Below are 13,141 nucleotides of genomic sequence, written 5' to 3' on the forward strand. Positions count from 1 at the left end.
ATGTCCAAGTAGCTGAAATATTGAGCCAGGACCCTCCTGGACGATGGTGGCACCATTCCGTGAGAAGGAGTTGCTCCCGTCCGCCCTGTGCCTGGGTCACAGTTCATGGAGGTTGGAGGTGACTTGTGATGGGGTTGCCACACAGGGCTCCCCCTTTTGTCTCCAGAGCCACACTTATCCAGCTGGCGGCAAGGCCTCCAATGTCATGGTCACTCTCCCCACCCCCTGGCCTGGGGGCGGGGGGGGGGTCTCCCCTTTTTGTCTTGCGTTCTCAGCCTCCCTGTAGTGCACGCACAGCACCCGCCTTGGGCGTCCCTGGGCTTCTCCCCCAGGCTAGCCTCAGCCGATCCTAAATTTACGTAACTGCCACCTCTCACCAAGGAACAGTGGAGACCTGAGGGGGTCCCCGTTCAGGTGAAAAGGAGGGGCACGCTGCCTAGTTCCAGACCCCAGAGAGGCAGAGTCAACCTCAGACCCCTGCCCGGACCAGGGAGCCCAGTCACACCCGCTGGGTTCTGACTGGTGGCCCCTCAGCCCCGGGGTCCACGTCAGGGTGAGGGGCCACACACCGACGCCCCTAACCTGAGCTGTGGGTCTTCAGACAGCACTGCCGAAAGCCTGGCTCCGATTATCCCAGAGGAAGAAGACAGAGCTGCCTGTAAACCGCAACAGTCGCCTCTCCGGCCCCGTCCGTTGCGCGGCAAAGGCGTGTTGCTACCTTGACCCCTTGCTGTGCGACCCGGAGGACGAGGTCTTTCGAGGGTCTTTGCATTAGTCTCTGTGCCAGAGGTCCCTTAAGTTGGTAGCCCTAGGCCCCGTGTTATAACTTGACTAAGACAGATATCTTTTATAAATTCAGTACCTAATTTGCTGCACACCAAAGTGCTTTGCATTTTAAGTTAAATTACCTCGTTATTTGAGTCTTAGCCAGGATTTTAAGAACTTCAGATAGATAATGCTCCTAGCAATTCAAGAAACATTTGATGAGCTCCTACTAAGTTCTGGAACCACATACGTGCTCTATAGTATTAAACGTGTGTGATTAATGTATCATAAAACCACCGTGTTTGAGGGGTGCTTGCAGCCTGCGCTTGTGCATCCGACATTTCCTCACCACTGTCCTCTGGAAACCCTCCTTCTTACTCTTCCCCCCTTCCCACATGAGGAGCGTGGGGCCCGACAGCCTAAGCCCGTCACCCAGGGTCACAGCCAAGTGGGACTGAGCTCGAAGCCCAGCTCCGCCCTAGACCTTTCCTCCCCTCTCTATACAAGGTCAGAGTGGGTTCCTTTACAAGAGCCCCTTTTCAGGAAGGCGACCCGCCTGCCGGATTCTGCATTCAGGGCGCAGGATGTGGGGCTGCCTTTCCTGCCATCGGCATCAGACAGCCAGAGCTGCTCTGGGCCTCCGTCTTCCTCCATGGATCTGCCAAAGAGCCGCAGGGACGCTCGGAGGTGGCAGACTGGGCTGTGGAGAACTTCGTAAATGGAGCGCCTGTACTGAGGACCACAGAGTGTCTTCAGAACCCTTTAGTCGTATTCAGTACCACCCACCAGGGATAAAGTAGTCATAACTACAGTAATAACAGTCACCATCGTTACTGAGTGCTTTACCACAGGCTGAGCACTCAGTATTGCAGCTGGGGCTCTTGTCTCTGCACGTTCCACATCCACGGATTCGGAGGGCCAAGTGCCCTACGCCATTCTGTGTAAGGGACTAGAGCATCTGCAGATTTGGTACCACAGGGCTTCTGGAGCCAAATCCGCCGTGGGTACCAAGGGACGACAGTTTCATTTAGTCCTCAGGAAAGCACTGTCCCGTGTGTACCGTTATCCCCATTTTATAGATGAAGAAACCGAGGCTTAGAGAAGTTCAGTGTCTTTTCCAAGGTCCCTCTGCAGCTAAGTGGTGGAGCCAGGACTTGGCCCGGGGCTGTCGGGCCCCAGCCCGCCGGTGCCTCACTGCTTCCTGCACTTGCTCTGGGCAGCCTCGGGCTCTGCCACGGCCTTTGGTGCAGACCCCCTGTGGGGTTTTTTTTTTCTTTGTTTCTCTGGACGGACAGACAGATGCTCTGCAGACGTGTCGTGATAACTGGATAAGATGACATGTGAGATGCGGAGCCGGGCCTGGGATCTGGCCCGCTGCTTGACGAGCCTCGGCAAAATCCTAGGAGCATCTGCTGCCCTTTCCGGGCAGGACCCCCTGAAACCAGATGTTACGGGCGCCCAGCAAGGAGTTTCTGGCCAAAGAACAGAGGGCTCTTGCCTGTGTGGGCCCACGCCACCTGCCTCCTGCCCCGGCCCACCCCCAGCCTGCCGCCACACGCGGGGTCCTGAGATGGCGCTCCGCTGGGAGCTCGGTGGGGACGGGCTTTGTGAGGCGCCCCCCGCCAGGCCCCCGTCCAGGTGTCTGCTCCACAGAGGTTTGCAGCCGCCATCTTGGTTTCTTCCTGACTATGCTGCCCCCCAGGCAGATGGCAGAAATTTCAGTGGAAGCTGTTTGGTTCTCAGTGAAAACTCATATTTAACCAGACAGATTCCAGCCCGAAAACCTTCTGATCTGGGCTGATCGAAGGCCTGCAGCCGTGCTCTGCTGCAGGAGGGAACCCGCAGCAGGACCTGGCAGCGACAGTGGTCCCGCATCGAAGGCCCCTCGGTACCAGCATCTGCACCGGCTCCTTGTCTCGTGCCCCTTCGCTCAGTACTTGGAGGTCACCGGTCTTCCCGTCTCACAGATGAGCCGCTCATTGACGTGCCCAAAGGGCCCAGCTCGTGAGTGACAGAGCTGACTCCAGGTTCTGGGCCGTGCCAGGTCCAGAAGCTTCGTGTCTGCCGTTCTTCCTGCCCGTCTCCTGTTCTCTGAACGTGACCACTTTTTATGCGTGCTCCACGTGCAGCGTCAGTGAGTCCCACCCTCCGAAGGTGCTTTGCGTCCCAGCGGCGCTGGGCAATCTTGTGTTAGGAAAGGCTTCCCACTCTCCGAGCACAGGGAGGAGAATGAAAGAATCGTGTCTTCATGAGCACCTTCTCAGCATCTTTTGTCGGAAAATGAGTGCATGCTACCCTGTTTGATTATGAGGAGAAACCATTGTAATACAGGCAAGAGGTCTTAAAAAGGAACTAGGGCAGAGCAATTCTACACAATGGAAAATACACACACAAGGAACCGCCAGCAAAGGCAAAAGGAAAAGACGGGCTAAATGGGGCCACGTGGGATTCAGGTGAGCATCAAGGCTAGTGGGCCAGGTGGGAATCTTCTCCCCACATTCTAGAATGTTCTCAGCTGGCTTTAAACTGTGATCATAGACGTGGCTGGTCAAGTAGAGCCTAAAAAGGTAACTAGAAGCCCTGGGGATGGGAAGGGCCTGTTGATTCAAGAGTTGGAATTTGTTCGCCCCAGGCTTGGAAAGATGCTAAAGGGTCAGGACCCCCTGCTGGCTGAGTCTTTGCGTTTTATGTCAAGCTGTCTTCCTTCCCACAAAGAACTCCTTTGGTTGAGGGGGGAAGGGCAAAAACAAACTAGGCCAAAAGCACCTTCAGAGAAGGAAGCACCCTCTGCCGACCACTCTACAGCAAAGGCTCTTCCTGGCAAGAAGGCCCCGCAGGGCTCTGGGCGCAAACAGCCACGTGGGTACCAAGTGAGCTCACAGAGGTGAATGGAGCACAGCAGAGCATCACCGCACCTGGGAAGCTTGCCAAAGGGCCCCTGACCTTCCCTCTGAAGGGCATTCTAGGGCCAGGGAGTCAGCCATGCCCAGCCGTGGCCCTGCTGGCCAGGGTGCCCTGCCAGGGCCCTCCCTGCAGGACCATCTGTCGGAGAAAGCAGTGACCACCCAGCGGACCGGCCTCCGCTGCTAAAATCCCCCGCGTCTGGGGGGACCCCTCCAGAAATACAAACGCATTTTCCCTGGTGCCTATCTGATGCTGACCTCAGTGACAAAAGGGCCGTATCTCTTATCAGCAGGGTCCCACCAAAGGTGTTGACAACTAACCTCACGTAGTTTGTGAAAAGCCACACGCTGCTTTTAAAACACCAGGAGAGCGTCTCTTCATCCTGTTGGCCATTTTGTGGGATTTCATAGAAAATGGCCTTTTCGTTGTTCGGTTTTCCACTTCTGTAAAGCCTTTTCCTTCTACTTTCATTGGGGTTTATGTTACAACCTTATGGTTGCCGTGTGTGTGTGTGTGTGTGTGTGTGTATGTGTGTGTGGTGTGCACGCACGCCTGTGCCCACTCAACATCAGGCAACAAGCAAAGGACAAGGGACGACTCCACAGTTGTCACCTTTCACTGTGCATGTCTGGGCTCCCTCGGGGCTGCTGGATGCTTTACAGGGGACGTAGTCAGTGAAGGGTCTTAGCCCGTTGGGGCTGCCGTGATGGGATACCAGAGACCAGGTGATGTAAACAGCGGACACTTCTGTTTCTCACAGTTCTGAAGCTGGAAGTCCAAGATGAGGCTCCAGCATTTTCTGTGTCTGTTGAGGGCTCCCTCCTTGGTTCACAGACTGCCGTCTTCCTGCTGTGTCCTCACATGGCCCCGAGAGGGGCCTCTCGGGGGTCTCTTTTAAGTCACTAATTCCAGTCATGACCTCAACACCTCCCAATAGCGCCACCTCCTGATGCCACCACCATGTTGGGGGTTAGGATCTCAACATTTGAATTTGTGGGGACACCACATTCAGTCCATGGCAAAGCCCAGCAGCCTTTTTCAGACACGACCACTAATAAAATCCCTCTCTGTTTTCAGCAACTGGAAGAAAAACTCAAAGGACAGGCTGACTATGAAGAGGTGAAGAAAGAGCTAAAGTAAGTTTGGAGATGCAGCTTGGCCATTCACGAGCCAGGGCTCGTTGGGGACATGTGCTAAGGAAACACCGTGTCAGCGAGGGGGCAGCTGCGGGGCCCCTGGCTGAGGCTCCACCACTGGGCCACATCCGGGGCTACTCACCATGGCGGGTGTTTGCGCTCAGGCCTGTGCCTGAATTCTTTGGACTTTTTATGGAACTCTGTGCATAAAAGTTACCAACCTGCACGGAATCGGGAGATACTGCCTTTGTAGGAAATATAAAATACGAGCTTACTTTTTAGCTGTAAGTCCCCCAAACAGAAGGAGAACAGAGCAAGGAAACATTTTCCAGTTGAGGCCTCACGCCTCCCTGGCTTAAACTATGGGACTTTGATCCCCCGGCCTCCACCCGAGAGGCAGCAGCTGAAAGCTTGTCACCCTTTGGAGCTGATGCTCACTTTCCCACGCTTAGAAGCTCCTTCCTCGGGCCCCGGCGCCCAGCCTGACCCTCCCGCCTCAAACTCCTTCCCCTGAGCTGCCCTTGGCCCGCCTAGAGCTCACGGGCAGTGCCCCGACAGTGCACCCGGCCGCCCCTTGCCCTCCCTCGCCTCGAAGAGTCTCACCCGAGCTGCCCCCTCCTCCCCAGCCAGGTTGGCAAACACTGCAGAGGGGTCCCTGGGCCTGGGTCCCTGCAGGCTCCGGGCCTCTCCCCTGCTGCTGGCCGCCTCTGCTTCCCGGGGGCCTTGCCACGCCCTCGGCATACCCTTCTGCCCCCAGCTGCACCCCGACCCCTCAGCAGACCCCCCCAGTGCTCTGCCTGACGGAGGGGACAGACGCCCGCGGCTCCCGGAGCCTCTGCCTCGAAACGACTCCTCTGGTCTCGGCTTCTCCCTCCCGTCTCTCCAGGCTGACCCCGCCACGCTGGTGCCTTCCTTCCTACTCTTCCCATCAGCTCGTTTCGCTCTTGCTGACATTTTTAATTTCTCCTTTTAAAATAAGCCTACACCCACTCCCCATGCTGTTCTTCGGATTCTTAATTCCATTCCCTCGGGTTTGCTAAAAAAGCCCACGTGAAGGCCTCTTCGACCTTCTCGCCCCCTGCGTCAGCAGCCTCCTCCCTGGCGGGGTGACTCCCGGGGGCTCCACTCACTTCTCTCCCTGAGCATCCTCACCCCCGTGACACAGCGGGCCTCTGCACGCCTCCTTGGACACCCCCTCAACTCTCTGTAGGTCCAGCTTCTTTGAGCTCTGTCCTCTCCCCCACCGCATTTCCGGGAGATATATTTTTTACTTCTCTACCCGCCTCCCCATCCCTTTCCCTCTTCCTGCCTCAAAAGAAAAAAAAAAGGGTCTTCCCTGGTGGCGCAGTGGTTGAGAGTCCGCCTGCCAGTGCAGGGGACACAGGTTCGTGCCCCGGTCCGGGAAGATCCCACACGCCGTGGAGAGGCTGGGCCCGTGAGCCATGGCCGCTGAGCCTGCGCGTCCGGAGCCTGTGCTCCGCAACGGGAGAGGCCACAACAGTGAGAGGCCCGCGTACCGCAAAAAAAAACGAAAACAAAAACAATGTGTGCCCTCCCTAGTGCTGAATCGAAAAAACTGACTTGAAGGCCTTCTCCCGAGCCCCCGCCCTTCCCAGGCTGAGGCCAGGCCCACACCCACTCCTCTGAGCTCACCTCTCTCACCGAGAACCAAGGCTTCTTGGCCCCAGGCTGCTCCCTCCCAGGTCCGCCTGCCCGGCCACTCGCCGGCCCTCACCCTCTCCCAGGACAGCCTCCCATATTCCTGCCAGCGCTTCTGCTACATCTGCCCAACACGGCCCCAGCACAGCCCCATTCAGGTGGCTCTTCTGCTAGAAGGTGTCCCTGGCTTCCCAGTTCCTGGTGATCCACACGCCCTCTGGATGCACACCAGCGCCCGTTCCGTCCCATCTCTTCCCCTGAGGTCCCCACCGTGCCCCACCCCAGGAGTCTGTAAAGCATTTTGCTCCTTCAAGGCCCTTCACAAACACTGACATCTCATGAGACACACCCGTCTCCTGCCCGGGTTTTCTCCCGCTGGTGCTGTTTGGATTTTGTCTTCCACCCAGAATCACTGTAGGGTCCCTGAGGATGAGAAGTGGTTCTGAGTCTGCACAGCGCCAGGCACGTAGTAGGCTGTCAGTAAACTTGGTGAATAAATGAAGAGAGGGCTTCCCTGGTGGCGCAGTGGTTGAGAGTCCGCCTGCCGATGCAGGGGACTCAGGTTCGTGCCCCGGTCCGGGAAGATCCCACATGCCGCGGAGCGGCTGGGCCCATGAGCCATGGCCGTTGAGCCTGTGCGTCCGGAGCCTGTGCTCCGCCGCGGGAGAGGCCACAACAGTGAGAGGCCCGCGTACCGCAAAAAAAAAATAAAAATAAATAAATGAAGAGACACTGACGTTTTCAGTATAAATTCAGACGCACTTAGTCGTTTCTTACATGATCCTAAAGAGGCCCTCAGACAAGAATGTAGCTGCAAACAATGTGACAGCCACAAAGAAAAGACAGGCTTGTCCAGACGGCTCGCCTCTTCTCTCCTGGCTGATGCAGTGCGGCCCGAGGCTCTTATGATTCTCGGTAGCAGCTCATCATAAAACAGAATTATGAGCTCCTCGTTCCCGTTTTGTTAGTTTACACGACAGGGGCCACTACAAAGATACAACCACGGGGGAGCTAAGAGCGGTCAGCTCCTCACTGAACCTCCCGGGGGCCGTGGCACAGAGAGCCCCCTGGGCCCTGGGCACGCTGTGCTCTCCGGATGGCACTGCCATTGATCTTATAGAAGGGCCGAGGCTAGAGTCCCAGCTGGGAGAGTGCAGGAGGCCCGGTGCCTGGGATGGAAGCTGCCCACTTTCTCACCTTCCCGCCTCGAGCGTGAGGGGAGCGCCTGGGCTCCTTGGGGCCACACGGACCCACAGGAAGAAAGGAGTGTCCACATGTGCGGAACGCTGTGAACAGCAGTCCTGGGCACCCGCGCTCACTCAGCTCTCGGACTTGTTGACACAGGCCGAGACCGGAGCAGTTTCCATGGTAAGGAGAACAAAGGAGACGTAAGCCCTGGCGCCCACACCTTGGCAGTGGCTCCTTCCCCAGCCTGGGCTGCAGACGGTCTGCTGCCGCCTTTGAGCCATCCAGCGGTGGGACCTCGCTCCTGGCCCATCCCCGGGCGGCAGCTGCCAAGTGTACCTGAGGGGCAGCGGCCAGGGGCATCGGTTCCTCTCCCCGGCTTCCTCATTACAGCTTTTTCAGCCCTTCTCAGCTTTACAAATACATGCCACTTGCAGCAGTGTTACGTCTGCGTTCAACTTAACTTTAAAATTATACTCTGAACAGACCTGGTGTGATTCCATATGGAATGATTTACATGCTGGGCAAGAAACTTTCGCTGGCCAACTGCTAGTCGAATCGTTATTCCAGAGACGCTATCAGATGATAAAGCTGCCAGGGAAGTTGTTAAAGTTGTCAGCTCCTCGGTTCCTGGAGAGCAGGAAGCGGTGACGTGGCCGCTCGTTAGCGCGGCTGCCCCCAAAGGTCCGAGCAGGGCTAACGGCTCTGTCTTGCTCTCCGCAGCATCCTGAAGTCCATGGAGTTTGCTCCGGCCGAGGGAGCTGGGACGCAGGTACATGGTCTCCCTTTGCTTTCCGTGTGCGTGAGCATCCGCGTCACTGCTTCACCGTCGCGGTGTTTCTCCTCAAGGATATTTCGCCAAGTTAAAGCAAATTATCTTTAACTTAAAAGGGGCAAGAAGAGAAAAGTTAGTGTCTTTGAAACTGGTAACCGCGTTCACGTGAAATTGCAGTTTAACTTGGGCAGGTCCTGAGAACGTGGGTACAAACGATTATAGGTTGTGTTAAAAGAGCAGCCCCAAGTGGACTGACTTAGGAATTTTTATTATCTACTGCCTCACGTGGACAAGAAACGGGCAAGATGACAATGGCGCACGGTAACCCAGTGGCCAATTAAAATTTTAAGTCATCACGTGCAAGCCCGCTCCCGATGCCCAAAAGGCAGCCTCTGACTCTTGGTGGCTGGCACCCAAAAGAGATCACCTTTGCAGGCCTTTCTGACGGGCCTGTGGCTCCCTTTGCCTAACAAAGCGTAGGTCTAGATGCTCGGATTTGGGTACAGAAGGGGGAATAATGAGCTGTCTGGAAGCTGTGTGAGCCTAGAAAGAGAGAAATGACTTCAGCCGGAATGAGTTATCTCAGAAAGGAACTCGAGTGTTCTCCACGTGCGTGGAGCGTCCTCGGGGGGAGGGCGGGGGGTGGTCAGGTCAGAGCGGGGATCCTGGGGGTCCGGCGGCCCCGCGGTGAGCCCCGCTCTGCCCCGTCTAGGACTCATCCAGGCCCCTGGAGGTACTGCTGCTGGAGAAGAACCGCTCGCTGCAGTCCGAGAACGCCGCGCTGCGCATCTCCAACAGCGACCTGAGTGGTAGGTTGACAGGGTCTCGCGTCCGCTTGGCCCCTCCCGGGGTCGAGGAAGAAGAAGACGAACCGTGAGTCTGGGCCGATGCATGGCGGGCGTCACCGGGCGATGAGAACCTTGACTAACGAGTGTCCGTCTCCTCCTCACCCCCCCACCCGCCCCCACCCGCTCCGAGACGGTCCAGGCGAGGCGCGAGGCCGCAGGGCGTCTGCGGAGCGCAGGCAGGGCCGTGCTGCGGGAGAGCCCACGAGGGCGCTCGCTCGCGGACGGTGGCTTTTCTGGTCTCTTCTTGGTTGTGCGGCCTCTCCCGTGGTGTTTCCGGGGCTGCTTCCAGGGCCAGGCCCTGCCCTTCCCGGCTCAGTGGAGCTTTTCTTCCTTTGTCAGGTTTTCCTTGGGAACGCCTCCCCCATCCTTAGCCTTTCTTTGCTCGTCCCGAAGTGGTGACGTCACTGACTGCTTCGGGTTTGGCAGCTGGTAAAGCGTTTAAGAGTGTCTCGGGCTCCGATGATATTTCATTCTTAAAATGTGCGTGCCTTCGATCGAGTGGACTCGGTGCGGTGCATTCGCCTCAGAGCAAGTGGTGTGAGAATCCGTTGGTCCCAAAATGTCAGTGTTTGCTGCTCCTCAGGTGGGGCCCTTCTGGTTATAGCTCAAATGCTAGAGGCCTGATGAGAGGCCCGCGACCTGCCGACTCTTTACTGTGTGTGGTACCGGCTCCTTGTCACGTTAGGAGTTTGAGTCTATGTCAAGGGGAACTCTCCAGGCTGCAACGTACAAGAAAGGTGCAAACATGAAATGCATGTTGCTTGTTTCCGGGGGGCCTCGTTTGGCTAATTTAAAAATTCAATTGAAAAACAAACCAACACACCTCATTGGCCCTTGTTTAAAAAAAAAAAAAAAAAAAAAAAATCTGCACTTTTTTTTTTCCCTTTTGCGGGGCAAACTTTGCGTCCTGGTCTTGGTTTTTTTTCCCTTTTGAATCCCCCATAATGCATTATGTTTGCCCTTCCTTGTAGGGTCAGCCAGGAGAAAAGGGAAAGACCAGCCTGAGAGTCGGCGTCCTGGACCTTTGCCGGCCTCCCCTCCTTCTCAGTTGCCCCGCAACACGGGGGAGCAGGCTTCCAATACTAATGGTACACACCAGTTCTCACCAGCGGGGTTAACGCAAGACTTTTTCAGCTCATCCCTGGCAAGCCCCAGCCTGCCCCTGGCTTCTACGGGAAAATTTGCACTAAACTCTCTCCTCCAACGACAGCTAATGCAGTCCTTCTACTCCAAGGCCATGCAGGAAGCAGGAAGCACAAGCATGATTTTTTCAACAGGTCCATACAGCACAAACTCCATATCTTCCCAAAGTCCATTACAACAAAGCCCAGATGTAAATGGCATGGCCCCGTCTCCCAGCCAGTCAGAAAGTGCTGGGAGCGTCTCCGAGGGCGAGGAGATGGACACTGCAGAAATCGCCCGGCAGGTGAAAGAGCAGCTCATCAAGCACAACATCGGGCAGCGCATTTTCGGACACTACGTACTGGGACTGTCCCAAGGGTCCGTGAGCGAGATTCTGGCCCGGCCCAAGCCGTGGAATAAACTGACGGTGCGCGGCAAGGAGCCGTTTCACAAGATGAAGCAGTTCCTCTCGGACGAGCAGAACATCCTGGCTCTTCGCAGCATCCAAGGCAGACAAAGAGGTGAGAGACTCATGGGTTGGTGCCCATGTGTGAGCTCGTCATGGAGAGGGGTGTGTGTGTGTGTGTGTGTGTGTGTGTCTGTGTGTTTGTGAGATGAGACATCTGTTGTGCATCACATCAGGTACAGCTCTCAGTCCTGCCACTGCCGGAGCTCAGGGCCGAGGGGCAGGAGCTAAGGCTGTTAGACCTGGGGGGTGGTCCGGCCTCTGAAAATCGTTCAGCACCTCACGCGTAGTAGACTCGCTATTTCAATACCACGTACTGAGTCGGAGGGAATTACCTCACGCTCGACGTTCTGATGCGTTTCGTGTCCAGCGATCCTTCCGGCCTTAGGTGCTGGCCTCACATGGGGAGGGGCCCGTGGGTACCACCCGGCCCTAGAGCAGCAGCATTGGCCGGGGGCGGTCCTCACGCAACGCTGGGTCCACGCGGAGGGCCAGCCGACCACGTGCGCCCCCCCCTCCTCCCTCCGCACCAGTGGGAGCGAGGCCCACGGTCACACTCCCCGTGTTTACGTCCCGCTAGCGATCTGTTTAGCATTACCGGCGAAACATGCCTGCCTTGAGTAAAATACATGAAAGTTGTATTAAAACACACTTCCTACCCCCCGCCCATAAAAAGATAAAAAGTCCGTCCAGTCCCTAACTGCAAGAACTCCTTCCCTCTTTAACGACAGGGGATCCTTCTGCTAAGTCAGCAGTGATAGAGAAAGGGACTCTTCTCAGACGCACTTGAGATTTAGACTCGGAGAAGGGAGACGCTTCAAACAGCGTCCATTCGCACAAAGGGCACCGAGGCTTTCACGGCGTTGTTAACCGAAATCGACTGTCTCTGGATGATTTATGCGAGCTTTGTTCCGGGGCTGGTGGGCGATCCGCTTGGCGGCCCTGCTCCCTCCGTTTGACCCCCGTGGCGCTGGTGCCGCAGGCCGCCACCTAGGTCCATCTGATCCCCTTTGGTGGCAGAGCCGTGGCCTCTGTGAGCCGGTCAGCCAGGGAAGGGCCTCTCCAAAGTTTCTAGTGACTCCCAAGTGGCACAGGCAGCCCTGAGCCCTCTCTGTAGTGACAGGCGGCTCAGATTTCATATCACGCAGCCCATAACGTCAACACCACCATCCCCCTGATTGTTTTGTTCTTACCACACTTGTTTTTCAACAGAGAATCCAGGCCAGAGCCTGAACAGACTATTTCAGGAAGTACCGAAACGAAGAAATGGGTCTGAAGGTATGTCGCAGGCAGGTGTTTTTCTTTGCAGTTAGTAACCTAGGAAGCAGCATGTCCTTAGCTGTGTATTCGGGTTAAAACTGTACAGTGTGATTCTGGCCTGGAACCTGATGGAAAAACAGAGCTAGTAAGTATAAAACAAAGCACGGGTTCAAGTACGCACGGCCCCTTCCCCCTGAGCTGCCCGCGCTCTACCGAGCGCAGGAGGGGGCGGCACCACTAAGATGAGCCCCAAAATGCGAATCCCACACCCACCCCCCTCTTAGATTCAAATTACGCCTTTCCCCATTTTCTCAGAAGCAGGTGAAAGAGTAACATTTGTTGCTCTGAGAAGAATCAGGTGACTGAGTCAGATGAGATACTGCTGCTTCCTTGTACCTTCCCTGAACTCTGAAATGTGTCGAGGGCATGACAGAGGGGACAGATCCCAAATGGAACCTGCTCGCCAGCCCCCGTGGCACTCCTCGGAGTCGCAGCTTTGATGGGGTTTTGTCCCGGTGGTTTGCTTGTTTTTAAATGGTTTAATGTGGCGGTTCACACTTAGTGAGGTAGGGACCAATTCAAACACGTGGACGGCTTCCGGGAAGAACCGGGGCCAGCCCCCGGGCCGTAGTAGCTTCAGTGCATCTGTGCACGTGGCTGCTCGGCAGAGCATCACCATGTGACCGAAAGACGGAATTCTTGTCCTTTAGGCATGTCCGCAGGCTTCTCTCTTTGTTCATAAATTTTAAAAAGATAGTATGTGATAAGAGACCCGAGAATTTTAACTTAAGCCTTCAGCCTCTTCACCTTGTACGAGCAAACGATAGCGAGAGAATCAGCCTCCACCCCTTGCCCTCTCTGCCCATTTTTCCGCTCTGGGATACTGGCCTCAAGGACACGTACAAAGCCTTGAACGTAGTCCCAAGCCAAAGCAGCTGTTGGAGTTGTTTTTAAATGACTCACAAAAAAAGCGTTACCTTTTAATCCTTCATCTTTTTTCTTATACCGGATTAAATGACTC

General features: G+C 55.9%; 1 protein-coding gene across 12 annotated transcripts in view; it reads left to right on the forward strand.

The window, feature by feature from the left end:
• CUX1 (cut like homeobox 1) overlaps positions 1-13,141 on the forward strand; it is a 383,965-nt gene that overhangs the window by 303,616 nt on the left and 67,208 nt on the right. For 5 of the 12 annotated variants that reach the window (XM_089895747.1, XM_022587992.3, XM_022587990.2 and 2 more), the window contains exons 12-16: positions 4,747-4,805; positions 8,373-8,421; positions 9,137-9,233; positions 10,244-10,915; positions 12,073-12,138. In XM_089895747.1, the coding sequence (XP_089751873.1) occupies positions 4,747-4,805; positions 8,373-8,421; positions 9,137-9,233; positions 10,244-10,915; positions 12,073-12,138 (943 nt within the window). The remainder of the gene's footprint in view (positions 1-4,746; positions 4,806-8,372; positions 8,422-9,136; positions 9,234-10,243; positions 10,916-12,072; positions 12,139-13,141) is intronic. The other 7 variants (XM_022587996.3, XM_089895748.1, XM_022587995.3 and 4 more) reach the window with 3 other exon arrangements.

Source organism: Delphinapterus leucas, chromosome 15, assembly GCF_059928025.1.
Source record: "Delphinapterus leucas isolate spDelLeu-1000000601 "Yukka" chromosome 15, BTC_Dleu_Yukka2, whole genome shotgun sequence".
In the NCBI taxonomy this organism is placed as follows: Eukaryota; Metazoa; Chordata; class Mammalia; order Artiodactyla; family Monodontidae; genus Delphinapterus; species Delphinapterus leucas.